Source organism: Lepisma saccharinum, chromosome 17 (genome assembly GCF_977018435.1).
Source record: "Lepisma saccharinum chromosome 17, izLepSacc3.1, whole genome shotgun sequence".
Lineage (NCBI taxonomy): Eukaryota > Metazoa > Arthropoda > Insecta > Zygentoma > Lepismatidae > Lepisma > Lepisma saccharinum.
This window is the reverse complement of record NC_139245.1, coordinates 40,277,286-40,302,916: the sequence shown is the minus strand read 5'-3', so window position 1 is coordinate 40,302,916 and position 25,631 is coordinate 40,277,286. Positions and strand designations below refer to the sequence as shown.

The 25,631-nt window shown below is 39.3% G+C and overlaps 1 protein-coding gene across 1 annotated transcript in view; it reads left to right on the top strand.

Moving 5' to 3' along the window:
• Positions 1 to 25,631, top strand: part of LOC146001687 (uncharacterized) — a 73,433-nt gene that overhangs the window by 26,187 nt on the left and 21,615 nt on the right. The window contains exons 2-3 of the mRNA XM_083139337.1: positions 15,292 to 15,368; positions 17,189 to 17,304. Of these exons, the coding sequence (XP_082995463.1) occupies positions 15,292 to 15,368; positions 17,189 to 17,304 (193 nt within the window). The remainder of the gene's footprint in view (positions 1 to 15,291; positions 15,369 to 17,188; positions 17,305 to 25,631) is intronic.

The following is a 25,631-nucleotide window of genomic DNA, read 5'->3' as shown; positions in this document are numbered from 1 at the left end:
GTTGCACGGGTACGTGCAACAACTGACTCATCGATAATTATTTCTATCTGCTCTTGAAAAGAAAGAACAGACCCCAGTGGCAGCTCACAGCGTGCTAAGACGCTAGGGGTCGCGGGTTCGAATCCCAGCCGTGGTGTCCTTTGTGAGTGTGCCTTCATCAATTTCATCATATCATCACTTATTCTCATCTTCGCGATTAGCCAAAAGTGCCAGAAAAATGGCGCTAAATAACGAAAATTTAATTCCTTTCAATACTGCGTTTTCTCCTTTGGCACGCTGGCCTCCGTGGCAGAATGGTTAGCACAGCGCGCTACGACGCCAGGGTCCCGGACTAGGCGTGTGTGTTAATTGTGAGTGAGCCCTCATCAATTTAACCATATCATTACCCATCCTCATCTTCACGATTAGACAAAAGTGGCAGAAAAGCGAAGTAAAATAAACCAATCAATCAATTCTCCTTTGGCACAGTCGGCCAACAATAATGTGCTCATAAAAACCTTAAGCACATCATTACGGCAGAAATGTCCTGTTTTTCTCTTCCCCTCTCCTTCCCCCTATTTGTTCCTTTATCTCGCTCTCTCTCCACTCTCCTTGCCACTTCTCTTCCGTCTCTCTCATTTATTTTCTATCCTCTCTTAGACCGGCTCTAGACGAAAGCATTTCCTTTAACATTTCTGCTGGCATAAATGCTACGTAAATGCTTCCAAAAATCTTATAGCAGATATAGCAGATAGTATTTTACAAGGAAAGCATTTCATGTAAATTTCGGTGAGCTTTTGCGATTAGAATGTATAATATATACAGCACGAAAGGCACGTCGATTTGATTTGATTTGCTTTATTTTACTTCGCTTTTTCTTCCACATTTGGCTAATTTGCGAAGATGGGGATGAGTGATGGATATCATGAAATTGATGAATGGACACTCACAAATATCCATGCCCAGGCCAGGATTCGAACCCGGAACCCCTGGCGTCGTAGCGCGATATGCTAACCACTCCACCACAGTGGCTGGCGAAAGGCACGTCGAGTTACACCATAGTGAGTTCACATTGATTACAATTGAAACAACTAAAATATTCTTCCATACGTGTTTAGTAAACGATATAAAGCATATACTGTATTTAAGTAGCGCCATTGATTTGTACCTAAAACCATTTAAGAAAACCTTATTCCTCTTGGTTGAATAGTTATCGTGTTTTAAAATGGATTGGTTATGCTACAAAAAATGCTACTGGAAATAGGACGGGCGGAGTGGTTAACACATCGCGCTGCGACGCCAGGAGTCCCGGGTTCGAATCCTAGCTTGGGTATGGACGTTTGTGATGTCTATTAATCAATTTCATCAATCATCATTCACCCCCATCTTCGCAAATTAGCCAAAAGTGGCACATGAAGCGAAATAAATCAAATCAAATCAAATCAAATCAAAATGGGACGGGTTCTATCCTTGCAAAATGCCATGAAATATGCCATGGCATCTGAAATGCCATAAGATTTTTCACATTACACAGTAGCATTTTGGTCATGGCGTAAATGTTAAGAAAAATGCTGAGGAAAGTGCTTTCGTCTAATGCGGGCGTTATGCTACCTGTTCCCCTACTCCCTCTTTCCCATGCTCAGTTTATCACCAGGGTTCTGATGGAAGAGAATGCAGTTGAGGGAGCTGATTCAGATATTTCTAAGCTGCTCGTCAAGTCAACCTTGCAGCAGGTTGTATGTATCAATCCGCGCGAGAACTGAGCTCAGAATCTTCCGTGCCAGTCTTTCCTCAACCGCCGAACTGCTTACATCGCAGACACTGAGAAAATCCACAGTATTGCCAACCGCACAATACATCAAAACCCGCATGCATGTCAAGTGGAATGTATCCGCAAGGAGGATTATGCATTCAAAACAACTTGCTTGTCTTTGAAGAAAATTTCCCTTCGGACGAAGTCCAAAATAACATTCGGGTAAAACCGCGCGCTGAACAGTAGATTCAGCCATTCTCGCCGCTCTACAATAAACATAGGGTTAAAATAGTGGGATGTGCAACACTGGTATCGCCGATTGCACGCGTTCTGCAACGCATTCAGTCTCGCTCGACTCTCTCTAAAGTTTCAGTGTCTCTTCAACGCACTACACATTGCAGTTGGCGAATCTACGGTTCTAAGTTCGTCTGCACAGTGATTGCAACCAATTAAGTCCATACCTGCTAATGGATGTACTATTTTGTCTGTATATTACAAATTAAATAACTGTTTTCTTGCAAGTATGCAGTTGTGTCGGAATAGAACCCGTCTCAGTGGAACTATGTTCTTGCGCGCACGTTTGGAACTACATATGCGAAAACCTGCTGCAAGGTTGACTTGACGAGCAGCTTAGCGTTATCTGATCAACCAAACAGACGTCTATGAGAAATATGCCATTGCAATAAGGGCAAAGTGCGCGTCTGACTACCATGTCTACATTTCATTCCTGGGATAACGGCCTCCCCGATGGCGCAGTGGTAGCGTCGTCGCCTTGTAATCAAGGGGCCCCGGGTTCGATACCCGGTGGAGGCACATAGTGGTTCGGATTCCACTTTAAACTGTAGGTGCAATCCCGAATAGCCTTACTGTGCACAAAGTGGACTTATCAACTCAAACCAAACCAAACCATTCTTTGGATAACTGATCTGAGGTGGGAATTTCTCATACAATGTGCCTGCACAAAGCGGGTCTCGAGCTTACCCGGCCTCTAATGAATGAATTCCCCTTGATATGGCCGAGATCGAGGCTCTACCTCCACACCCACTATGCACCTTCACGGGGCAGTGAAATGCACAGGGATAACTTTACATATTAATTGTATATTCTCTGCTCCATGAAATGCCGGACTGAAATTCGTCCCTCTTAAGCGTTATTCTGGATCCAAGGCGACAAGTGGCATACGACGTGAGAATTTCGCACCGAAGTGGCAAGCGGAAGAGACACTGATTACTCCAATCTCGCAATCTGTAAAAATAAAAGATGCACTGCGCATTCGCAACAGGTTGAGGCAACACACTGCACGATATTGAGAAAACGACCTAGTTCGAGCAACACGCAAGCGACAAGATACACGTACACGTCGTGTCATTCCGGTACGAAAGTTTTGATATCTTTCTGAAGGTTCGTTTCCAAAGGATATGTGTCGCTTCTCACTTAAGCTTGAAAGCTGCCTAATGGTTTTATATACAGGACTGAGTCGATACCGATGTATCGTTATCGAATTCACCGATACCAGCCTATACTTTTCCGTCATTTTGGTTTCTTACAGAGTCCGCAAAAATGCCGCGCTACACTTTCGCGGGCCTAATTATCCTGGAAATTGTGCAAAATTCAAACTTTATTTTGCACCGATTTTTCATGAAAAATTGATTTTGTGATTACGTAACATCTATTTTAATATTCTGTTGTAATTCTTGAATATTTTAAAGTAAGCTACTTGGTAAGTTGATGCACATAATCGGGGAAGAATACTTACACAAATATTGATCAATATTTTGAAAAACGTTTTTAATTATTACAAGTTTCAAGTATCAATATCCGTGGGAATTGATATGGTCGGTTCAAGCTGCATCGGCTGAGCCCTAGTTTTATTCTCTATCTCTCTCATTCTCTCTTTCAATTTCTCTTTTTCTCCGTATCTCTCTCTATATTCCCTCCCCCCACCCACATTCTCTTTCTCTCGCACACAGATTTGTTTCTCAATACAACCAAAGGAAGTGGATTTGGAGGTCTCCATTACCTAATGCCTTATTTCCGTGCACTCCACGAGTCTTGTCAAAAAACTTTCCGGATTTGCTTGTCACTACTTCGAGAGGGAGGAAATTCCTTCCTTAGCAGGGAACAATCTACTACTTCCCGTTTGTTATTCCGTCTCTGCTTCATTCTTGAATCCTGTCACACGGTCCGTAAGAGCAGGGACAGAGAGAGGTGGGGGAGGACACAGACTCTCGTCCGTTTCCAAAAGCGAGACAGTGAAAGCCTCAGACATCCATGGTTAATTCACCTCATCCCGAAACCCCATCTTCCATTTGGCCGCATCCATTAGTCAACACCCGTCACACCCCATTCCGTGAGCCGGCCTCCATATTAACCCTTCAACCCTCCACATGGGCAAGATTTGAAAATTAGTTCGGCCTACGGAGCAGGTCAAAGTTGTTCGAAGACGACTGCAGTTCGAAGGTGGTCTCTGTAACATGAATAACGTAACATAGGAATGAAGTAGCTAAGGCAACAAACAAATAATTGTTTCAACAGCACCATTTTTCTTATTTCAGTAACTACCACGAAATATGCCCCATTTGTTTAGAATTACGAAATGAGAAATTTTTGTTCATTATGATCACAATTTAAACATTATTACGATTAATAAACAATTAATTTATATATTTCGCATTTATTAACAAAGAGCAATAAGCAGATGTTGAAGGTTAAAACCCAAGAACTACGGGCCACTAATAAAAGTTTCTAAATTTGTGTATCTTTTCATTTCGGATGTGCCACTTGTATTGTACGATGCTCATTATTAGGGAGCGGAAGTTGATGAAATGTCATCTTTTTTCCGACATCTCGGACACGATGGCCATTAAATATACACAATATTACACTTCGTCTAGAACCCAAAAAAGGTCATTTTAAAGTGCATTCTTTTGCATTTTTCTTTCCAATTTTCAGGTTTTAGGTTTATTTCCCCCGATTTTCGGCATTTTTCTCAATATTCGATGTATTGTTTCATATTTTGTCACTTTGGTAATATACTTGAGTCTTTTCACCAAGGTGAACATAGGCCTATAATCCCAGGATTGCAATTTACGAGCAAAAGAAATGCTGAACTGGTGACAGTCTTTGTTGTGTCGGGGGAAACCACCAGGTGTCCGTCAGGTGCAAACTGGGAAATTAATGCATTTTACACCAATTCATTCAAACTGGGAAATTAATGCATTTTACACCAATTCATTCAGTGTATAAGACTTTTTCATTAAATTGTTTTAAAATTATTCGGTTCTTTCAATTGGAAATCCTCGTTGCATATTTTAATTGAATGTGCATGTGGTATCATTTGGTGCCCCTTTTTTTTTTTGAAAGCAAGATTGCATTTTGTTTAATTTCCTTTCCGTTTCAATTTTTAACCTGAAACTAACAAATTTAATGGTCATTTTTTGAATTTTTTACGTCATTTTTTCCAATTTTTTAGAACAATCTATAGGTCATATACCTATATTTTTTAGGCCATCAATTTGGCTTAGGCTATTTTGCACCCTTCACATTATGCGGGGGCCAGCCCCTTATCATTACAAATAACAACTCTAACGTTGCATAACTAAAAATCTTAAAATCTTCTGACTTCTGTTAAAAGCTGAGGCTGTAAACGGGCACTCAGCACACACAAGGACAAAAAACAGGACAACACAAAAAATTATACTAGCCACAGTGCCAGTCGCCAGAGCCTCGTTAGTCTTCAGTCCAGGGTGTACTACGTGGAAGTGAGGTTGACTTTTGGGCGCCTACGTGGAAGGTACCCCTCACACCCCTTTTAGGTCATCAACTTCCGCTCCCTACTCATTATATTGAATTACAAAATTGGTTATGTTCAGTATCTATCAAGGTGCCCATTTTCAAACATATCCAACAACTTTTCTATCTATCGATATGTAAATATATATATGGGGCATTCCATTATCACTGGTGGGACACGCGAACTACATTTTTTATATTAAAGTAACTATTCTACTAATAGTTAAGCTACATTTTTCTTCCAGTTTCTATGTATTGATTGACTTGATTGATTTATTGAGTTGGTGTTTTAAGTCCACTTTGTTCACAGTAATTCTAATCGAGACTGGACCTACAGTCTAAAGTGGGATCCGAACCACTATGTGTCTCCACCGGTATCGAACCCGTGACCCCTCGATTACAAGCCGACTATGCAACCACTGCGCCATTGGGAAGGCCCATTCTATGCAATGAAATATGAAACTAAACATAACTAAAATACTTTCACAGATTTATAGTTACAAGTGTACAATTTTGTGTCACGGGTGGGAGAGACGAAACACTGCCTCTTCACTCAATAAGATGTCTATTTTAATTTCTGTGAATTGTCAAATGATTACTTATTTAACATAAAGAGAGAGGGTAATTGACCTTTTGAATATTCTAGTGGAGTTGAATGGGAAATGTAATAGTTAAAGGATAAATTAATTGTTTTTTGGTGTCACGGGTGGGACACAATAGAAAACATAAGTTAATACAAACGAACAATATGTAAATTATGTTATACCTTCTAACTTAATTGCCTTGTAATCAAGGGGTCCCGAGTTCGATTCCCGGTGGAGGCCCATAGTGGTTCGGATTCCACTTTAAACGGTAGGTCCAGTCCCGATTAGCCATAAAGTGGACTTAAAACACCAAATCAATCAATCAATCAATTCTAACCAATTATGTACAATACTTGAATTCTTATGCAAATGACAATTTTAGATTGTTCATTCACAAGATTCAGGGACACTTTGAACATGGAATGCCCCATTCAATTATTTTAATCAAAATATGAAATTAAATATGAACTTACAATTGTGACAATTTCATTAATCAAACGGCTTTCTTAGCTAAATAAAGTGCATTAAGGTTACATGACATTAATGATAATGAAAGATTTAAGTACGAAATGTGCTTTATTATATGTTACCAAAACATCGGAATAATAAACATGGCGATCCCCTTTCCAGGCGTCTAAAAATAACAATAAATCGCGAATTAGCACATGTGTAAATAGCGCTTTCCTTTCGTTGCCTTCATCTCCTTTACATCTAAAATTAAGCGATCACCCCTCCCCCAGAGTCCGTCTAAAACTATTAATAAATGGGGCTAAGATTTCCATGATCTAAAAATGAATGACAGCCTTGTGGCACTCTAGTCTACATTTCGGAGCTGGTTTCATCAAAATAAATCTTAATGTACCCTAATATTTGCAGTCAACAAGGAGTAACAGTCATTTTGTTGTGAGGAGAAGAAAGGATCCAGTCTACCAGCGGTACAAAATTACTTCTTAAGTGCTTAATCTTTTTGTGGCCATCCAGAACACAGCACTCACTGTTCTACCAATTGCGGCGTGCATTTTAGATCCAATTAGCCATTGTTGCAAGGCAAAGCAACTTGCAAGCAACCAACACAACCAAACTACAGTTGAGACCAAAGGCAAGACGAACCCTTCGCTAATCAAGGCAACTAAACCAAGTAGAAAAAAATGTCGTTCTCTTTAATCCAATTAAAACCTTGTTTGTTCGAGTTGTCAATTAACGAGACGTTTTCCTGCTTGGTTACTTCTAATTAAATACTCTCATTATGTTATTTGCAGTAATGGCCGGTTAGCGTGAAGGTCGGGGCCGGAGTTAAGGAAGACACTGGGAAGCTCGCAAGACTTGAGAATTGTCGCTGTTGTCTCCAACCATGAAACAAAGTTGCAAGAAACTGAATTGCCATATCGTATTGAAGATACCAAATGCAAGACCACACAATTATAGGACGTCCATGGAAAGATTTCTGAAAATGTATAGCAGTGGTTCACTTTTCCAAAAGAAAGAACGTCAAAGGCAGGAAAATATGGCAAAATGAGGGCTGGCTATTGAAAAGAGTATACGTACCCCCCCTCCCTTTTGCAAAATCCTGGGGAAGCCACTTTCTGGTATGGGAGTCATGTTTATGAGTCTTCCTAAGTTCTGCGTTTGAGTCATGAACATGCCTAGTGCCATGGAGGTTGAATTGTGTACCTCCCAAATGAAGAAAAGTTTCTGCGCCACTGAACGCAGCTATGCAATATCCAATTTTACAAGTTCACCCCTCCTCACGAAAAAATTCTGCGTACGCCAGTGCCAGACGATGCAGGCGGAAGGAAATTATTATGTAGTTTGGGGAGAGGAGAAAGATGGCGTTGCTGGAGATGGAGGGGCATGTAAGCATTTTTTATCTTTCTCTTTAAAATGAATTTGAAAATATAAATTATGTTCACCTGCGTGCTGATGTCCAAAGATAAAGTTTTAGCGTTCTGAGAGAGCAATTTATTACGCACTGAATAGGTGTGAATGTCAATCTCCGTGATTTATCGGTGTCATAATAAAATGCTTTTCACTTTCTCGTTGTATGGGCGTTCACATACCACATGCCTAGCAGCATGGCCAGGAATTTCTTAAGAGTGATTAATTTTTGTTACTGTCATTGTCGTATTTTACCATCTTTTCACGTATCTGATTTCTTCTTTCGGGACTCCCGATGACGTAGTGGTAACGTCGTGGCCTTGTAATCAAGGGGTCCCGGGTTCGACATCCTTTTGAGGCACACAGCACAGTGGTTCGGATCCCACTTTAAACTGTAGGTCCAGTCCCGGTTAGCCTTTCGGTGCATAAAGTGAACTAAAAATAATAATTCAAAAACAATTCTTCTTTCGGAGAGGGAGGAGGGATGCTGGGCCAACGAGACGCATAAGCTGCTGACCTCCTTGGCGTAGTGGTTAGCGCAGTGCGCTACAATGTTAGGGGTCCCGAGTTTGCTTTCCGGCATAGGCACGGGTGTTTGTGAGTGTCCCTGCATCAATTTAATCATATCACTCATCCTCATATTATTGACTTGCCAAAAGTGTTACAAACGTGGAGTAAAATAAACCAAATCAATTACAATGAGATGTTTTCTGCAGTTTTTTTGCCATATTTTAACAATAATTGCCAAAAAAATAGAAAGTTTACATGTAATACATGCACAACTTTCTTCCTAGGCTTAACAAAGAAGAAAAATAAATAAGAAGGAAAAGTAACTATTAGCGCCAATGAACACGCGAAAGCTTAAACTCTGTTTCCTAATTCCAATTCAGCATCGTTCCTGACTGGGAGAAAATTTGGGGAAATAATATTTGCAGAGGCAACAGCGGAGACAACTTTTCCTTTACCCTCGCAATGGAAATTGCAGTCGTCGACGATGTTACGCATCGGTAGAGCATGACGCGGTTCTTGCAGTGGAAAGTTATGTCCGACTGAAATGTGCGCCTTATCTTTTAAGAATTAGCAAATGGATCGCCGAGAATTCGGACAATGTGCGAGAGACACCGTAATTAATGAAAGCTTAGTCATATATGCTTCATGTGTGCACACGTGCTTCTTTGAAAGTTACATTGGAGTGCCGAAGCAAAGTGTTCCATTGCAATTGCATTTTACCAGGGATGTGAACAGGGTGGGAATTGATGGGGTTGTTCAGTTTTTCAAGATTTGATTTAATTTTGAAGTCGCTTTTCTGCCAGTTTTGGACAAGATGGGAATGCATGCATAGATGAGATGGATGAATGCACAGTGGCGTGCCGAAGAGGGATTGGTGGGGGTAAGAGGATCATAGTAGGTGGGCAAAAAGTGCAGAAACTATCCCCGAAACGCAACCACCGTGGACGACACAAAACAAACTCGCAAAGAGGAATGTACTAATTGTAGAACAAGACGCCAAAGCCTCGTTAACCTGTAAGAGTACAGCTCAGGGTATACTACGTGGAAGAGAGATTAACGTTTGGTTCCTTCTGCAAAGGCCACCCTTACATCCTAGTTTACACCCTTACAGCAATACTTTGTAATATTAAAATAGCATAAGTTTCATATTGTACCCACAAACAATTATAATGACAGCAGCGACACTGACTGTATTTCTACAATTAGGTCACATTTCCAAGTAGAAATTCCTACTTTAAGGGAATGCATGGTCGAGTTTCGGGATATGTGGGCGGGATTTATGCACATTATCGTAGCTGGGGGATGCTTTGAGTTTCCATCAGTCCACCACCATTGTTACAATTTAATGAGATCAGAGAATTTTGTATAATCGTTGTAAGCAGCGGGTATGAAGAAAATAATTACTAGTTAGATGTTGTTACATAACATACATTTTCTACATAATAATAATAAATTTCGTTCGTAAATTATTGTCGTATTTATTTTGATTTATTTGTATCGTGAGGTCCGCTTTCATTATAATTGAAGGACTGGGGTGTAAAATATGTAAGTGACATTTTGGTAATTTTTGAATTACAAAGTAAAATGTACCATCCTTCAATTTCATACAATTTTCATTGGACTCAGTGAAGGCTTGTGAAATTGGTAAACACAACACGAAAACAATTTATTTACAGTATGGCTTCTAATAACCTTTTTTCTTAATGAACTCAGGAAGACCAAAATGTCACCATGTTTACATCCGAGCCCTTCAATTAATGCTATTGACAGTACAAAACACTCAGTGGCGTGCCCAAGGGGGCGTTGGTGAGGGGTTATAACCCCCCTTTGGCTCATTACTCCTAAAAAAAGGAACATCAAAGGTAGGAAAAGATGGCGAAATGAGAGCTGACTACTAGAAAAATTGTACATAACCCCTCCCTTTCGAAAATCCTGGGCACGCCACTGAAAACACTTACACAGATACGTAATATGTGAACGTTGTGGGGAGGCCTGAGGTTGCCTTGGTAGCTCAGTGGTGAGGCATTGACATAGAATGTCAAGAATCTAGCCTCTAACCCTGATTAAGCCGTAATTTCCAGCAAGTCATGAGAACGTATAATGCTTAAAAGGACAAACAGACGAATGATATTTTCCCATTGAAATTGGCAACCCTGACAGAACAGGAAACTAAAGCCATAGCGTAATTGCTATGACCGAAACCATTTGGAGCATAAGCTCCGACGCTCCTTGAATGCACAGACCGTCTTTTAGAAGTTGTAGCTGAGGACGGAAGCCGTGCATCGGAGCTCTGTTTTAGAATTCACACCAGGATTCACAGAAGCGTTATTGGCAGTCCAGTCTCAATGTAAGTACGCCCAGACCTCGTGATAAATATTAACTATTGTCCATTGGGGCTTCACTTCCGGCAACTGTCCCGAAAAGGAGAAGCTAAGAATTGGGCTTGTGGCGTGTTCGAGGGCGCTGTTTGTTTGTCGTTAAGGGCGGATGGTGTATGGCACATCAAGAAGACCCATATGGCACATAAAGCCAATGGCGGTACCATTGTAACAATCAACCCTAATTCAGCGGCTTCGCTTAGGAGCGGAGGGAGTACATGTTAACGTGTAATTTTCAATTACATATTTAAATGGGTAAATTGATTATGGTAGGAAGTTGTTTATACGTAGTCTTTATTTTATGGGGACATCTGTTCACATAAAAGTCACTGAATCTGTGGAGGAGGGGGTAAGGCAGCGAAGGCATGATTTAAGCCGACATTTGCGAGCCATGGGTGCATCAGAGGGTAGACCTCCTTCAATATGTCTGTTTGTTTTGTCGCTTCTTATGTGTCACATATTTACAGCGACAACGTTAGACAGGAAACAGGTTGGATTCTTCTTTGTAGCTGAACAGTGATAGTTGATTCATGTTGAATTGTTTTGGACTTTTAGCCACTGTCTTTTGTTTCTCTATGAACCAATGTTTTAGAGACTGCTTCTGTTCCTCAGGGTGGCGTATTTGTTGCTATCTTGTTACATGTCCGGTCTGTGGTGGGTTTCCCTTATCGCACAACACTTGAGCAACATTTCTTTCCGACGTCAGACGAGGAATGCCTACGTTGTTACGTTAGGTTTAGTTCTATCAGCATAAATACACTGAAAAAATATTATTTATGCTAAGAGAACTACACCTAGGAAGCCTAACCTAACAACTTAGGCAATTAGCCTAAAATTACAAGCATTCTCCCGTGACGTCAGAACACAAGGTTGCTCAAGTGTTGTGTTATAAGGGAGACCCGTCTGTTGTTCCCGAACGCAGGATGTTTTGGAGGAAGGCGACGATATGCGCAGTTCGGAGGAAGGGCGTCAATATTGGAAAAACATTGGATGGGCTCACACTTAAGTTACAAGTTCATGAAAATAATCTTATAAATCCTCTCTTCCGTGTATCATCATATTAGTCTGTACCAAAATTAATTCCTTAAATGCTTCTCTGGCATTCCTAAACCCGAATATTTATTGCCGCAGCTGCCCCTTTTCTAGTCAAGATAACCCCAATCGTTCCATTTTTGGGTCCATCTCAATATTGTCCTTCCACTGTCTTGGTCTTCTAACAGGATACCTACTCGTTCTTGTTTACACATAATTACTTTCTCGTATTTCGATATTAAATTACGTTACAAACCCTAGAATTCTTCTCAACATCCCCGTGTGGGTACAGTTGAACACAGTGCTAATTGGAGGCAAATTGTGTAATAGCATGTTCGTTCACCTTGTTTTATACAATGCGAGTTTCGACTTGCTAGCTAGCGAAGCAGTTGACAACCAACATAGTTGCGATTGCATTTCTTAGAAACACGATAAGATAAAAGAAGAAAGAAAGTAGCAAAGAGCAACATTATTGCTGTATCCGGCCAGTGGCGTATCTTAAGAGATTTGTAGGGAGTATGACCTCAAAGGGAAGTTCTTCTTTAGCTGTCATGCCATCTCTTCTATTCTATTTGTATTCTATAAATCATCGTTCCACGAGAGACGATTACACTTGGAATGTGAGGAGAAAACAATTTAGAATACCAAGTTGCCATTTTCAATACCTGTGCCAAATTTGGCAGAACTGAAATAAATATTGGAAACTATGCCTCCATACGTTAAGATGGTGATATATCCATACGAACCCTAACATCCTCAACCCCCCCCCCCCCCAAAAAAAAGTTTTCACAACGGCCCAAATTTGGTAATTTTGGCTCTGAATTTACTCTTACTGAATACGAACGCATTCCTCAAGGTGGAAAATCTTGGATAAACCACTGCCTTGATGTAGTGTCACAGGCAATAAAAATAGCGGTGGTAGAAGTTGCCATTGAAAATTTGCTATTAAAATCCACTTATTGCCGTAGAGTTAGGCAACACACATAACGCCTTGCAGGGAAGCGACCATTTCAGGATATAGGTGTCCCATTTTTATTGATGGTGACTGGACCGTGGTGTGCACAAGTATCACCAAGCAAATTGTCCACCACAATGTTTATTCTCTTTTTAACGTGCAATGTGAGCCTCAAGGGTTGAAACACAACGTCAAAGAAGCTACTGTAATTTAGATTTAGATGTATTCTTTCATGTGCGAGCCATAAGCTGTACGCACTACATAACATTTGGATTTTTTCTACAATACATACATACAGGGTGGGCACAAAGTCGCGTATATATATATATATATTGCATTTAGTTTATCTTATATGCTGTTTCTTAGTTTGTCCCCTATGTACACATTCTTTCCCCTCCCCTAACAGCTCATTCACTCCACTCGTTCCTCTTCCAGTCTTTCTTCCTTCTTCCTCTCCTCACTTCTCTTTTCCTTCACTTTCACCAAAAACATTCCCACTTTCTCCAACTTTTCCACACTTGCTGCACTCCGTTCCACAACTAATTTGATCGCTTCTTCTTTTCTCACACCCTCCAGCCTGGCATCTGACGCAGAACTCGCTCTTAACGCGTTCACCATAGTCGCCGACATTCCCATATGTCACAGTTTATCTCATAGTTTGTCCCTGTTTACTGTGTCGAAAGCTTTACGAAAGTTGACAAAACATGCGTATAGTTTACCCCTTTTTCCTTAGCCGTTCGTCTATCAGTGTTTGCAGCAACGTGATAATCAATTCCTTAAAAACAAGTAAGCTGCAAGAGAAAAAATAATGAAAGTATCCATGGAGAATTTGCAGGGTAATACTTGTGCATCCCACTGGAAGTTGCATGTTTAGTGCAGACCTGTACATGCTTGAACTCATCTATCCATCGATCTCGGCTCCTATTCCGGCAGCGTTATGATCTTTAAGTTATACACTGCGATAGTCACAGAGAATCGGAGCCTCGGGTTGTCCAAAGATAAAAGATACAACGTAGTGAGAAAAAGTAAATAATTTAATCGGCCCCTGTTTGTGAAATTTATAGGCTACAGTTGTTTCGATTTATAAAGTTCACCTTTTGAAAAATTTAGAATTCAAGTATAATTTGATTAACCCGATATCAACAGGTCCGGCACGTAGGGTGTCTGACTGCCACATGGGAAATTGAGGTTCGATTCTCTGTCTCAGGCAGGTGTTTTATCTTACATGTCCTTACATAGAGGCTCCGTGGTTCTAGATGAAGGCGACAGGAAAGTGGGCTAATCACATTAATTGAACTATGGCCGGGATCGAGAATGCAAGGAGCTCTAACTCCACATGATGCAATGCACAAGGGATAACTTTCCTTTTACTTTAGTGCTATTTAGTGAGGGGATGGAAGATATAAATTTACATAAAACACACACAAACACCCCCCAACACATATTTTTGTATGAATTATTATATGTTATACATATTTTTTCTTTTTTCATAGAAAAGTAAAGTACTAAATATTTATATCTACATATAATTTATATACGTATATCAGATCAGATATTTGTAAGGTAGCAAACTCATTTCTTTAGCAAGTGATTAGAAATTGCAGTGAATTACAGAATAGTTGAAATGGTTCTATCATGTTAAAGTTTTTGCTTTCTGTTGCTAAAAACAATTATATTCTTACTTGTATTTGTCTTGCATTCTTGTTTTTATATTGTGTATATATTATTGGTGTAGATCTGTTAATGGTCTCTTGAAAAATAGAGCATTCAACACTCACAAACACAGAGATGAACACTATGTTTCTTTCTTTGTGTGTGTTTTCGATATTATCCTTAGTAAAAATTTTGAAGTCAAAACTAATTATTTGATTTTGTTGTAAGAACAAAAAAACTTTCTCACCAGAATTTTTTGTTGGTGGGGATTTTTTTAAGACAAGATTGTTAATGGAGGAAAATCTCCCTGTCCCGCCAGAAGTTCGCACCCGGTTATTATAGTAATATTAATCTGAAAGTGGAACTTTTTCAGACTGTCAAACTCAAAGAACATTTGAAGTTTTTTGTGTTTAGCAGCAAGAATATTTCAAGATGTGATCGTGGATAAACATCGCGATAGAAAGTATTAACCGTAGTAATAATTACCTACTTGGGTTCTGTTAACGTAGCGTGTTGTGTAGATTTAGCCTATATGGGTTTCTTTCCACGCAAGAAATGTCTTTGGAAATCGCTCCCGTTTTGAAGATATACGGTGGTTGCCTTTGAAAAACTGAATGACTTGCGTGACTGCTTCATGGCTGAAAGGTCCTCAATGGCTGCAGCTGATAAACTCAAGGCTACCTGATGATATACTTCCTGATAATCTGTTGCTTTCCAGTTCTTGTGTTGGAAAGTAAGTATGAAAACAACATTTTGAAATTTGTTTCCTTTGCATTCCAGGCCTTTTCGAAGTCCAAGAAAAGCAGCGCCAGAAATTACCCCACGGACGAATGGCGAAAAGGTGACAAGCAACGGAGGTAAGAAACGTGATAGAAGATAAAAATATATTTTTAATTGCATCTTACTTCAAATTTTATTTTACTGCAAGTGCGTTAAAGACAAAAATAATAAATATATATAAAGTTTTTGTTGACCAAGAAATATATATACTACCAAACAATCCTTCCAATTAAAATCACTAGCGTCAACTGAATATTTTATTATTATAGCGTTTAAACATGAGTTTGGTTTGAGTTGTTGTTTTAAGTCCACTTTATGCACAGTAAGGCTAATCGGGACTGGACCTACAGTTTAAAGTGGGATCCGAACCACTTGTGCCTCCACCGGGTATCGAACCTGGGACCCCTTGTTTACAAGGCAATGACGCTACCACTGCGCCATGGGGGAGGTCCGTTTAAACATGACTCGAAAGCAAAAAATATTACTACATTAGTTACAGTAGTATATATAATAATAATAATAAAGCAGGCCTATTTTAGTTTCTTATGCTACTACAAATCATATGTAATTTAAAAATAAGAACAGTGAAATGATGAAAAAAAGAATTACCACACAATAAAACTAAGAAAGACCGACTCTCGTTATGATTATAATTAAGTTAATTGTAATAATTAAAAGTAGGCTTAATTCAGGAAATGCATGTTACTTCTCTCTTCATAAATTTTTGTCTTCTCGTTTAATATCTAAGAAACTAAAAGTTAAAATATACGAAACAGTAATTTTGCCTGTAGTTATTATATGGATGCGAAACTTGGTCCCTTACATTGAAAGAGGAACATAAATTGAGAGTATTTGAAAATAAGATCCTAAGGAAAATATTTGGACCTAAAGGGAATGAGGAGACAGGTGAGTGGAGAAGGTTACATAATTTAGAACTACATAATTTGTATTCAAGTCCAGATATTATTAGAATGATTAAATCAAGAAGACTTAGGTGGGCAGGCCATGTGGCACGAATGGGAGAGGAAAGAGTAGTTTACAGGATTCTTGTTGGGAAACCTGATGGTAAGAGACCTGTAGGAAGGCCAAGACGAAGATGGAGAGACAACGTTGAGATGGACCTAAGGGAAATCGGTAGGGATGGAAAAGAGTATATATATCTTGCTCAAGATAGGGACAGATGGAAGGCTTGTGTTGCTGCAACCATGAACCTTCGGGTTTAGAGAGTTAGTTAGTTAGTAATAATTATATTAAAGTTTGTAGAATAACCATAAAAGGGGAAAGGACCTCCCCGATGGTGCAGTGGTAGCGTTGTCGCCTTGTAATCAAGTGGCCCCGGGCTCGATACCCGGTGGAGGCACACAGTGGTTCGGATCCCACCTTAAACTGTAGGCCCGGTCCTGATTAGCCTTTCTGTGCATAAAGTGGACTTAAAACAACAGATCAATCGATCATAAATTGGGGAGCACAAATAAAAATTGCTTGGCAGTCCCTGTCTTAAAAACCAAACGTATTTTTATTTGTAAAATAGATTGTATTTTTAATTGTTTGGGAAACACTGATCGCATGATTGATTTATACGTATTGGTTTAATTTACTTGGCATTTCTGCCCTTTTGGCTAATCGCGAATGCGAGGATTGAATGATGATATGATGAAGGGACACTCACAAAAAATATCCATACCCAGTCGAAGATTCGAACTCGGGACCGCTGGCGTTGAAGCACGCTGAGCTAACCACTCCGTCACGTAGCTCGGCGATATTATTTAGAGTTTACGGTAATTTAGAACTTTCACGTGAAAAAATTGCAAAGAAAAGCGATCAATGCCACCAGTAAAAGAAACATAAAATTGTAAGAATGATTCAATTGTAATTTATATAATTTGGTTTCTTCCAGTGCCCCCTCGACCAGAAGATGACAAGTACGTCCGGCAAGGGGCGAAGCCCAAAAAGAAGCGCAAAGCACCACCTCCGCCACCCCCTTGTGTTCCACAGGCAGCACCCGTTCCAGAGGTAAGTCTCCTTCGATTTTGTTTGTTTATTTGTTCTTTACGACATGCGTTGCTCCAAAATTAGCCTTTCCGAGATATTTATGCGCGGAAGAGGTTGGCAAACGAGACCTTAGGTGAAAGAAAAGTACTACTTATTCTTTACCTTTGTTATTAGTAGCGCTAGGATTTTTATGACTTAGCATATTTTTATTTGGTAAGGGTGATGTGTTCCCTAAATATATAGAAATTCATATTGTGAAGAAACTAATTGAATTAAGATGCTTTTAAGAGCATATTTTGGTATATTTGGCCATTTCTACGTGGTGAAGCATATTTTGATGGATTTTCGGTCATATTCAGCATATTTTCGCTTTTTCAAGAAATATGCAGTTATTTTCTAAGTGGATTCGTTCTTACTCCCATGTTCACTCGAGTTTTTTTCTTTACTGCAGTAAAATCTTTTTCATTTTTAATTGAAAATTTACAGAAAGTATTCATTGTGCATTTCAACTCATCAGGGCCCATAAAGTGAACTAAAAATAGTATTTATATGAAAATATTTCAGCATAACTTAGATATTGATGTTTGAAACAGTCTAGTTAAAAGGGCATATTTTTCAAATTATAATGCATATTTTGTAAAATTTTCTGTCAATAAGAGCATATTTTATTTTACATATTTTGGTGATTTTTAGGTCATAAAAATCCTATCCCTAGTTAGGATATTTTTTATCACATAAGTGTAGGAGGAAAGGGGGGGGGCGACTAAACGAAGAAATAATATGTCGTTGCAAATTGAAAACAGTGTACCCCGTACGCTTATGAAACATTAACACTTGAGTTATAAGTTCACAAAAAAATCTCATAAATCCCCCTCCCTAGAATAATAATAATAACAATAACGACATTAATAACGATAATAACAACAACAAATTATTGAATGGTTTCGGGCCCCCCTTGCCAATACAAGTTGGCGCTATTGACCTTAAATACGCATTTTTTCATGCAGGGCCAATTCAATACTTGCAAACTACAATCATGGGCGCCAGCGGTGAACGGGACACCTCACCTCTGCTTGTGGAAAGTTAAAAAAAATCGCATTGCCTTCATTTCATCACCTTTAATTTATTTTAGTTTTTTCCTTTTATTTTTCAGCCGAGTTTACACCAGGGTTGCTAACATTTCGAAAAACGCTTGTGAATTTCTTATCAGCATCTCATGTTAGCAACAGATTTCCCGTGTTGCCAACAGAAATGTTGTTATCCACAAGAAGTCGGTAAGGATCAAAGAATGTTAGCAGCATTTGTTACAAACACATGCGTGGCTTTTCGATGTTAGCAACATTTCCCCCGCTTCCCCTCCCGCCACCATTACGCATTACGCCAGTGACAGCCAGCTAGCCAGTGCGAGAGCATCGTTTCGTGCTAGGTGTGTTTTGTTTTGTAACTTATATATCATGGAAAATCTTTTTGAGTGAGATGGAGTGGTCAAAGGATCAAGTGCTGAACTTAGTTGAATTGTTCCGCGAGAAGCCTGTCCTTTGAGACCAACTTATCCACAGTTTAAAGACAAAAACCAACAGGTCACTTCCGCTCTTGCCTTTTTAGTTCCAAGTTTTTTCACCGTTAGTAGTAGACATTTAGGCTTAGGTAAGACAACTTGTCCACTATCTTCGATAGTATGAAGTTATTTGATACTGTTTGAAATCATGTACTTTGATTCCAAGATCTATAAGTTTACTATAAATTCAAAACCAAGATTAAATTATAAATGTTAGCATTCAGTTAACGCTTGATATACATTGTATGGCACTTTTTTACATTAGAAGAAAGATCTATGTACATTTTCAGTGGCTTAATAGCATACTGCTTGCTGGCAGACAGTAACATCACACTTCCCAGATAGCACAGTTAGCTTGCTGCAAGCATAAAATGGCAAGGTGTACGCTTGAGAAAGAATGCATTCAATACTCACAACTACACTAATTTTGTGTGTGTTTTTGATATTATTCTTAGTAAAGTATATTGGAAATTATATTCCTGATCTGTTGTTTGTTATAACAAAAACTCACCCCCCCCCTCGGGAATTTTTGTTGGGGGGGATTTTTGAGGCCAAGATTGTTGGTGGGGGATTTCCCCCCAGAATTTCGCACCCTGCACAGAGAGTACAACTTCCTCTACAGTCTGCATTTTTTAATGCTACTTTTGAATACTACTTTTTGTGTTCGTGTAGTAGATTGAACTGGATATCAGATGTTTCTTCTTATAATTGAAAGGTTGTTGACTTGTCATAAGTTACTGGAGGAAACTTCATCTCTATTGAACCGGTTATTCTTGAATACCAAACACATAAATCGTTCGATTAGCCTAGATAACGGTTATAAATAGAGCCCGGAAGTTTGGCAAAATGCCTCTTTTTATTTACTGCATATATTGATAAAATTTTTTCCGGATATACGTTTTTTATGTTGTTTCGAATGTTTTAGAAGCCTTTTCATTTTGCCTATTTTGCCTATTTGGGACCCCACTGCCTATTTTTAATTATAATGCCTTTTTCTGCCTTTTTCAATGAAATTTGACCATTTTTTTTAAAAAAAATGTTGGCATTTGTTTTTCTTCCGTTTAGTATGTGAATAATTTTCGCCTTATTTAAGTAATATTGAACTCACGCATATTTCAACATTGCTGAAGGAGAAAAGTGTGAGAAAAAAGTATTTCATGCTGAGTTAGGATATTGCCTTTCGGTTAACATTTCCTTGTGCATGATGGACTGCTGAAGTGGAGAGGTTGATTTCGAACACAAAGAAGATATTTCTGAAATCTCCCTCTCGAACCCGAAAATTTCAGGAAGTTACGCCTGAGCTTAGTTTTCCTCCGCAACCAATCTTGACAAGATGGGGAACCTGGATATCAGCAGCTATATATTATGCTAACAACCTTGAAAAAATCAGTGAGGTGATCGATGCTCATCCAGAAAATGAAGCGGCTTCAATTCGTGAAGTGAAAAACTCCTGTGCTATTCAGAACTGAAGAATGAACTGTCGTTTATTTTTGCACATTATGGTGCATTGCCAGAGACAATTACAAAGCTAGAAAAAAGAGGCGAGACTCTTGTAGCATCCATGAAAATCTTCGAGGAATCTATGCAGCAGATGATGGAAGTGCCAGGAGAAAAGGGGTCAGCTGTTGCGGAAAAGTGCAAACGGGTAGTGAGTGCAAATAAGGACTTGAAACAATTGAAAACAATTTGTGATATTCTAAAAGATGAAAATGCTGTTACCAAAATGAGTCCAGCTACATTAGCTTGTTTTATGTATGCTCCAATAACTTCTGTCGAAGTAGAAAGATCATTTTCTATTATGAAAAACATTCTCTCTCACAGACGATTATCAATAAATGTTGAGAACTTAAAAAAACACCTTGTAGTTATGTGCAATCAAGACGGAGAAAATTGAAATGCTCTTCCCAATGTAGATTTTAACATGTTGCCAGAAATTATATATAAAAGTAAGCGACTTCCAAATGTGCCATTTTTTCGGTATATTTTGCCTTTTTTTCATTTTTAGTGCCTATTTTCCACATTATAAATGCCTTGTTGCCTGCCTATTTTAACGAAAATAAATGCCTGAACTTCCGGGCTCTAGTTATAAATAATTAAAGAAACACGATTCTCAACTCAGAACTCACGGTGGCTAGTAAAACAAGCATATTTAAATATATCCCTGTCTTACTTTTTGACCACCACCCATAGAATATGTATTGACAGAGTGCAAACTCTGTGTTTGAGGGATAAACTTTCAACGCTGAAGAAACCAGCTCCGAGCAAGTTGTTTGAAGGTCAGGCAGTAACGACATCCTATCGATTTTAGTCTCGCTGTCCTCTCAAAGAACAAATGTCACGTGGACTGGGAATTCAGAATAGCAGGCATCTCTTGGTCACGGAACTTAAACATACTGCAGTCACGTTAGACGAATTTTCTCGAAATAAAGGAACTTATTCATAACAAGATGAAATTTGGTACGTACCTTCTTTATAACGTTAATAACAACATATCAAAAGTACCCGGCAATCACCCTTTCGCTAAGTTCGCCATATTATAAGAATGGCGGAGAAATATAAGTTTTCACGTAATAACACAGAACTAATTGATAATAGCTTGGATTTTGATATGTACCACTGAAATATATCACACCACACAAAAAATATTACATGCATTCCTTTCTTTTTATAGGAAAAACTTCCCTTCTCGATATTATGGCAATGACCAAAAACTGTCAAAATATTTTTATTAGGTTCGAAATTTAATGTATCCTTTGGGCTAGGGGAGTGCGTTCGAAAATTGAATAATTTTAAGTTTGGTGATAGAAGTTGTAATACGGTTACAAATCGCAACCTCAGTTTCCATTGACTTCAAGAAATCGCAATATATCGAGCTGTAGGGCACTTCTGCAGTGCACCCCTTTTCTTCGAATATTAAGATTTTAAAGAAAATGCGAGCTTTGTTCCTTAATTCCCCTTACACACGTTACACCACGTGACGAAAGGCCTGTATTTTATGTTTCTTTTTATCTAATTTATATCTTGTCACGATTTTTTTTACCATTGACTAACCACGACGAATTATGATACAAGAATCATGACATTGAAGAAACTTCCAAGATGACGAATGGTCAGACAGAAGAAAAATACGGTTTACCATTTCGGTCAAGAAACCGTTACAAGTTAGTGACGTAACAAGTACAGCCCAAGGTACATTGTTATCAGAGGTCAGTTCAATTCCTGATGGGTACTCGAATTTGACTAAACGCACGACCATGATAATAGGCGGCTGGGCAGAATTGCGCTGGTGCCACATATGTAAAGCGAGAGCGGAACAAAAGTAACGGGTTCCCGCGCACTGTGTGATAATGTTGACCGGGCTTCGTTGTCTAGTTCGAGCGCCAGACCGACCTCTCTCAGGGGCACTTTTGTGTCATCCCTGACCTTTCGAGCAAATACGGTCAGTTTGTATCGCATGGATTACAAAGATCAACTCTACAACGACTCTTTCATCTCTTAAACCTCCGAACACACGGGGTTCCGCACCGCCGCGAAAACAGCGCGAACTTCTGCCACTCGCCTATTTTAATGGACCTGCGTTTAGGCTAACGTATCTGTGCAAAATTTTGACATAGTAATATATATAGGCTTAGGGTGGATTTACTGTGCAAGTAAACTATAGATTCAGATACGAGTACGTTAATAGCAGGGTTATTCAAAAAGAATGGTACAAAAGTAAAGTTAATTTATTTTTAAGTGAAAAGAGATACAAAAGCAATTCTGGTGGGAAAGAAGAGAGAAAGGTTGTAAATTTACCTGGGCAATTACAAATGTTGGATATGAGCACCCTGGGTTGTTTGGCAGATGTCAAAACGATAATCCATTTTTTGCCAGACGCGTTCCAACAAATCCTCAGTTATCAGCTCCACTGCATGATAGATGAGCTGCTTTAAATTATCCAGGTCCTGTGGTAATGGAGTAACGTACACAGTGTCTTTCACAACCCCCCATAAAAAGAAGTCGCATGGAACAAAATCTGGGGATCGTGGAGGCCAGGTCAGCATTGCCAAATCTTGATTCCCGGTACGGCCAATCCGACGACCTGGTCTGGTGGCATTGAGGTACTCACAAACAAGGTTTTGGAAGTGAGGAGGAGCACCATCCTGTTGAAAGATGAAATTCGGAATATCATCCTCCACTTGTGGCATGAGCCATTATTAAGAAGTGTTTTTCTACTCTCCATCGTACCCCATCGATAGCATAGGGGTTAAACTGTCGCCTTGTAACATTACACAGTGGTTCGGATTGCACTTTAAACCGTAGATTAGCCTACGTGAGTATAAACGTACAGTCATCGGCAATAAAAATAGGGTTATATGTGTTGCCTAACTCTACGGGAATTATCCAACTTCAATAGAAAGTTCTGTTATGGCCTCAGAGTTAGGCAACACACATAACGCATTGCAGGGAAGGTAGTATTTCAGGATCTGGCTGTCCCATTTTTATTGCCGGTGACTGTACATAAAAACAAACTTTACCAAACGTTTGTAATGAAGAAAAATCAGGTTCTAGTTTCAGTGTGGTTCGGATCCCACTTTAAACAATAATTCCAGAGCCGATTAAGTTATGTGTGCATAAATCTGAGAAACGAGACAAGATCATTTTCTCACGACTTCTTGAACATTGAGAGTTCATTTTAAGTTGCGAATCAATTCGAAGTTTCCTCCCGATGGCGTAGTGGTAATGTCGTTGCCTTGTAATCAAGGGGTCCCGGGTTCGATACCCGGTGGAGGCACATTGAACAGTGGTTCGGATCCAACTTTAAACTGGTAGTTGCAGTCCGGATTAGCCTATCTGTGCATAAAGTGGACTTAAAACAACAATTCATTCAATTCGAATACTCCTTACAAGATTTATAAAACCCTATCTGGCTTGTCAAGTACAGTGCCTTGTAGCGATGATATGCAATAAGACTATGGAGATGATACGAGGCTATTTTCGCGGCATGCGACGCACATAGAAGTGACGTAGCAAAATGCGTCTGTACATGGCGTGCACGTACTGCAACGAGCCTTGAATAAATGTGCAAGGGAGCTGACCACGTCCGTTCTCAGCACCGAATCGCGGATGCAGATTTTAAGCAGGAAATGGCCAGCACTGAATTCAGTAAGGCACAGGATATAACCATATGGTAGATCAGCCCACACTTCTGCTTGCCAAATGGGTCATTGGTAAAAATTATGATCTCAGTTTTAACTGATGCAGCTGCGCCAAGTAGATTTTTTCTGTTTCTTTTTAGCCTTGGCTACTAGCTCATCGCTCTGCATGCTTCTTGTTGCCCAGCGCCTGTCAAGACAACTCGGCTGCTTGCTAACGTGATTAGCTATCGCTGAAGAATGCTTTGCATCATATAGACATGCAGTATACCAGACCAATTCAAATCGTGATAAGTTAGATTTCAGAACAGGTTTATAGGCAGATTAGTAGGAAATAAATTATAGTTTTATGCACAATCACATTATATTTGTAAACCTTTAATTAAATCTTACAAGAGTATTTATATTGTGGATATTTCAGAGAAAATTTCTTCAGCTCTGTAGCTTACTGGATATATAATTTTGACACTCAACTACAAGACATGATTGATTCATATGAATGACGAATGGTGAAATAGCTATGAATCTTTACCTTAAACTATTATAGTTTGCAGCTGTAAATAACTAAGTAATGTCTGTATCTGATGTTGATTGTGAGCATAAGAGTATCTAAAACTGTTTTAACTCCTTCCCTGTGACGACCTTGAAGGGAAGTACGACCAAACAAAAAAAATCATCTATATATAGATCATTAGATGCAATCGCAAATCGTGTTATCGTAAATATGTAAAAACTAACAAGAGTATAAAAAGTCTTGCCGCAAAATGAAGCTAAGGTAAAAATCTATATATAGACTGCCGCAAATAAACATTCCATATTAGGTAAGGTCAAAGGTAAGGTTCCCCCTGCATGCAGCACCATGCCTTGAAGGCACATTTAGCCCCACACCCCCACTGCATATTCTCGATCTCTGCCATTTTGGAGGTGATGTGATCAGTTACCCTCCATGGTTGCCCCCAAGTACACATTGATTTGAGGCTGGGTGAGCCCCAGAGTCTCTTTATGAAGGAACTAGGCCGGTAAAATTCCGACCTCGGAACACCCACCCCACGAATTGAACCCGTGTCACCCGCATGGCAGTCAGATACCCTACCAGACCAGCGCGGCTCTAATTCTATATTGCAAAAACTATTTTTCAGGAACTGGCAGAGCATCAACAATGGATTTTTTTATAGCCAGTAGCCCACATACACTAATAATAGCACGAAAAAGTGCTCTCTAAAAATGTCATGCCGCAATACAAGAACCGTTAATTTTGAAATCTGCAAAAAAAGGCCCAATTTTAGAGTCTATATAGGCCTATAGCTCTGCCACAGTTAATGGGTTTCATCCATTCTCGCTAGGTCAAACAGCATTAATAAAACAATTAGTATATCAAAACATAAAATTAAATTATATATTATGCGTGAAGCAGAGGCACCAACAGTATACAGAAGGTTGTTTCACGTTGATGGTAACGATTTCGATCACCAGGGAGCAGCACGTAGGCACAGCACAGAGCAGCCAGAGCCAGTAGGACGAAAGTACTGTGTGTTGACTTTCAAAGACGATGGTTGGTGTGTGAGTGAGTGTTTATATGGCACCAAAAATTCCAGTCTTTTGGGAGGGGTACATCTGTGCCCTTTCCGACGTTGGTTATAGTTATAGCCAGATAA